The 2,812-nt window shown below is 42.8% G+C and overlaps 1 protein-coding gene across 1 annotated transcript in view; it reads right to left on the bottom strand.

Annotated features, from left to right (window-relative positions):
- ctdsp1 (CTD (carboxy-terminal domain, RNA polymerase II, polypeptide A) small phosphatase 1) overlaps positions 1 to 2,108 on the bottom strand; it is a 67,192-nt gene extending 65,084 nt beyond the window's left edge. The window contains exon 1 of the mRNA XM_037696312.1: positions 1,754 to 2,108. Coding sequence (XP_037552240.1) covers positions 1,754 to 1,826 — 73 coding nt within the window. The 5' untranslated portion in view covers positions 1,827 to 2,108. The remainder of the gene's footprint in view (positions 1 to 1,753) is intronic.
- Positions 2,109 to 2,812: the final 704 nt, after the last annotated feature.

Raw genomic sequence — 2,812 nt, 5'->3', positions numbered from 1 at the left:
GGGGGCCACAGTTACTGAAAGCCAAGAGCTCAGTGGCCGGACATCCAACAGTTATTGTCATTAAGTAAGTTTGTTTTATGGTTTAAAATCTAGTTTTATTTCAAAATGAACCCACTGATGGCCAAACTGAGTTTAACAGTGGGCCTGATTTGGTCCCCGAGCTACTATTTTGATTATTTCATATGTATTTTTTTTTTCTATACAATTAGAAAATGCTACTGGATGTCTTCAGTTTCCCCCTGGAATTAATTAATTATAAAAGTAAGTACGTAAGTAAGCAAGTACCATATTTTTCGGACTATAAAGGAACACTAAGCAAAACAAGTTTATTTTGACTATGGCTTTAACAGACTATCAAGTAATTGACAGGTCGATTCCTAGGACATCTCTCGAGTTATTAAATTTCACGTTGAGTTTTCGTAGTGACGTCATTACGTCGCCGTTACGTCACTACGTCACATGTCACATGATCCGCACTGGACGCAGGCTACAAAATGGATTTCTCCAAGCAGACAGATGAAGCGGAGCAGGCCCAGTCTTGGCGAACAGGTAGAAATGCATCAAAGGATTGGAAATATTTCACTAAAGATGAATCTTCCGGTTCAACCACCGTAAGGAAACAGAAAATGAATCAACTTCCTCACTTTTTGGAGCTTGTTGCGAACCAGTGTTACACCATATTCTGTGACCACCGTATATTGTGACCATAGGGGGCGGTGTTGCATGTTGCAGGTCACAGAATATGGTGCAACACCGGGTCCAATGACCGAACCAGAACCAGCTTCCTCTGACTTTGTTTCACAAACTAAAAGCAAAAAATATTCATCTCTAAACCTATTAAAAAAAAACTACAAACATATTAATCTCTAAAACTAAACTTAATGCGCAGCACAGCTGGCGGTGGTGCGGGGTGGTCGTCCGCCCCTGTTTTTAGTTTCGTTTTTGACGTGCCACACGTTTCTTTCAGTTTTGCAGTTTAATAATAATAACTAATAGTTTAGTTTTTCCTGTGACTTATTTGCAGTATGATAAATGGTAGGAGCATAATATACGCTCCCAATGTTTTGACATTTTTGCAGTTTTATTTATTTATTTTTGCATCTTGAGATCCTATGACGTCCTCAACTACTCGAGTTTTATTATTTTAATATCGAGTTTTAAAATTATGTAATCGTTCAACCCCTAATTTTAGCATTTTTTTGAGCGCCGTGCACCACATAAAATCGGTTCGAGGTCAATAAGCACAACCAGAATTAATACATAAGGCGCACCTGATTATAAGGCTCACTGTCGATTTTTGAGAAAATTAAGTGCACCTTATAGTCCGAAAAATACGGTAATTAAGCATGCATCTATCAAATATGTGTGTATTTGTGTACCTTCCCAAATCTACACTTACAACACCTTTTAATTTTTATACAAATAGTATTAAATGCACACCTCGGTGTGGTTTTGTTTCCCATAGTCAGAAATGTTGATTTTAATGCGGCTATTTAAAAACTGACAGCAGAACCAATCTGTGACGTCATTTCCGGCTGTAACCAGAGGCCGAAGGGCCGCAACAGAACTAGAGCACAAACAGTTTTAAAGGAGTTTTTCTTAGTTTTCTGTCGTTTCATGAGAAAAGTCCCCCAGCAGAGTTGTCTGTAACATGTTACAAGCAGATTCTTGAGTTTAACCTCCGACTCTGAGGCTCTGAAGGAGCCGGGAGAACTTTCCCGTGCCCGCGGAGAACTTCTGGCCGGACACTCACCCCGCTCTCCCGCCGCTTTGCTGCCCTCCTCCTCCCGGCTGACCTGGGTGATCACTGAGGACGGGTTGTCCATCACATCCAGAAAAAAAAAAGTGCCGAAGTCAAACTTTAAAAGCTGCGGGCGGCTCGACGTCTTCTTCTCGGGGCTGCATGAACTTCTGAACAACACGCACGACGAGCGAACCGGAAAGCGCCGTTTCACAGCGCGTCCATGTTCTGCGCGTCGTCTCCCACTCTGTCCCGGTCCGCTCGGAAAGAAAGCCGCTTGGAGGGCGACACTTCTGAAACATTTGTTAAGGAGCTGACAACTTTGATTCAATATGGTGCTCAGCTCCGCTCGCAACTTTCGAGATCCAAACACGGAGGTTTCAAGGCTGCCCCTTTCCGTTTAAAGAGGCGCGGAGAGGGGCGACGGCCGCGAGCCACGCTCCGCCTCGACACGACGACACATTGCACGACGGTCCCTTAACGGAGCTTTGACCAAAGTTGCTCTAAAGTTGCGCCGCACTCATTTCAACGCAAATACTTCATGAACACCGCTAAAACAAACTTATTTCTTCACATACGCTGTTACCCAGCTCTACGACTCGGTCCGAACGTCGAATATGTCGTTTTACGACGAGCTACGTAAGTTACGTAAACTGCAAATGCAGACTCAGCCAACGCTGGTGCTTTTTGGCGTAAACTATGTGTAAATCTTTGCTGTTTAAAACTAAATCGAGCGGGGTTTTTTTTAACGTAGCAGAAAGAAACGCCCAGTTCGGGTCCCTTGAAACTGCCAAGGCTTTTAGGGAGTGTCGCACAAAAGCAGCGTAGAGCTCCTTCAGTAGCTCAGTCCAGACCTCATTGCTTCATAAATAAAATTAGACTTTGTTTACAGTACGTTATCAGAAATAAATTTAGATTTTTATACATTTTATTTGAACAAGTAAACACCGTGTTTTGGTTTCGTTTCACAATAAAGCTCTTATTCTGAGTGACTACTTGTGGACTTCAGAAGGAACAAAAACATCTACACCCCCCTGAACATAAGAGGATATGGGTGGAAGTGGTCTCCAG

Source organism: Nematolebias whitei, chromosome 23, assembly GCF_014905685.2.
Source record: "Nematolebias whitei isolate Nwh7 chromosome 23, NemWhi1, whole genome shotgun sequence".
Taxonomy (NCBI): Eukaryota; Metazoa; Chordata; class Actinopteri; order Cyprinodontiformes; family Rivulidae; genus Nematolebias; species Nematolebias whitei.
This window is presented reverse-complemented; position numbering and strand designations above follow the sequence as displayed.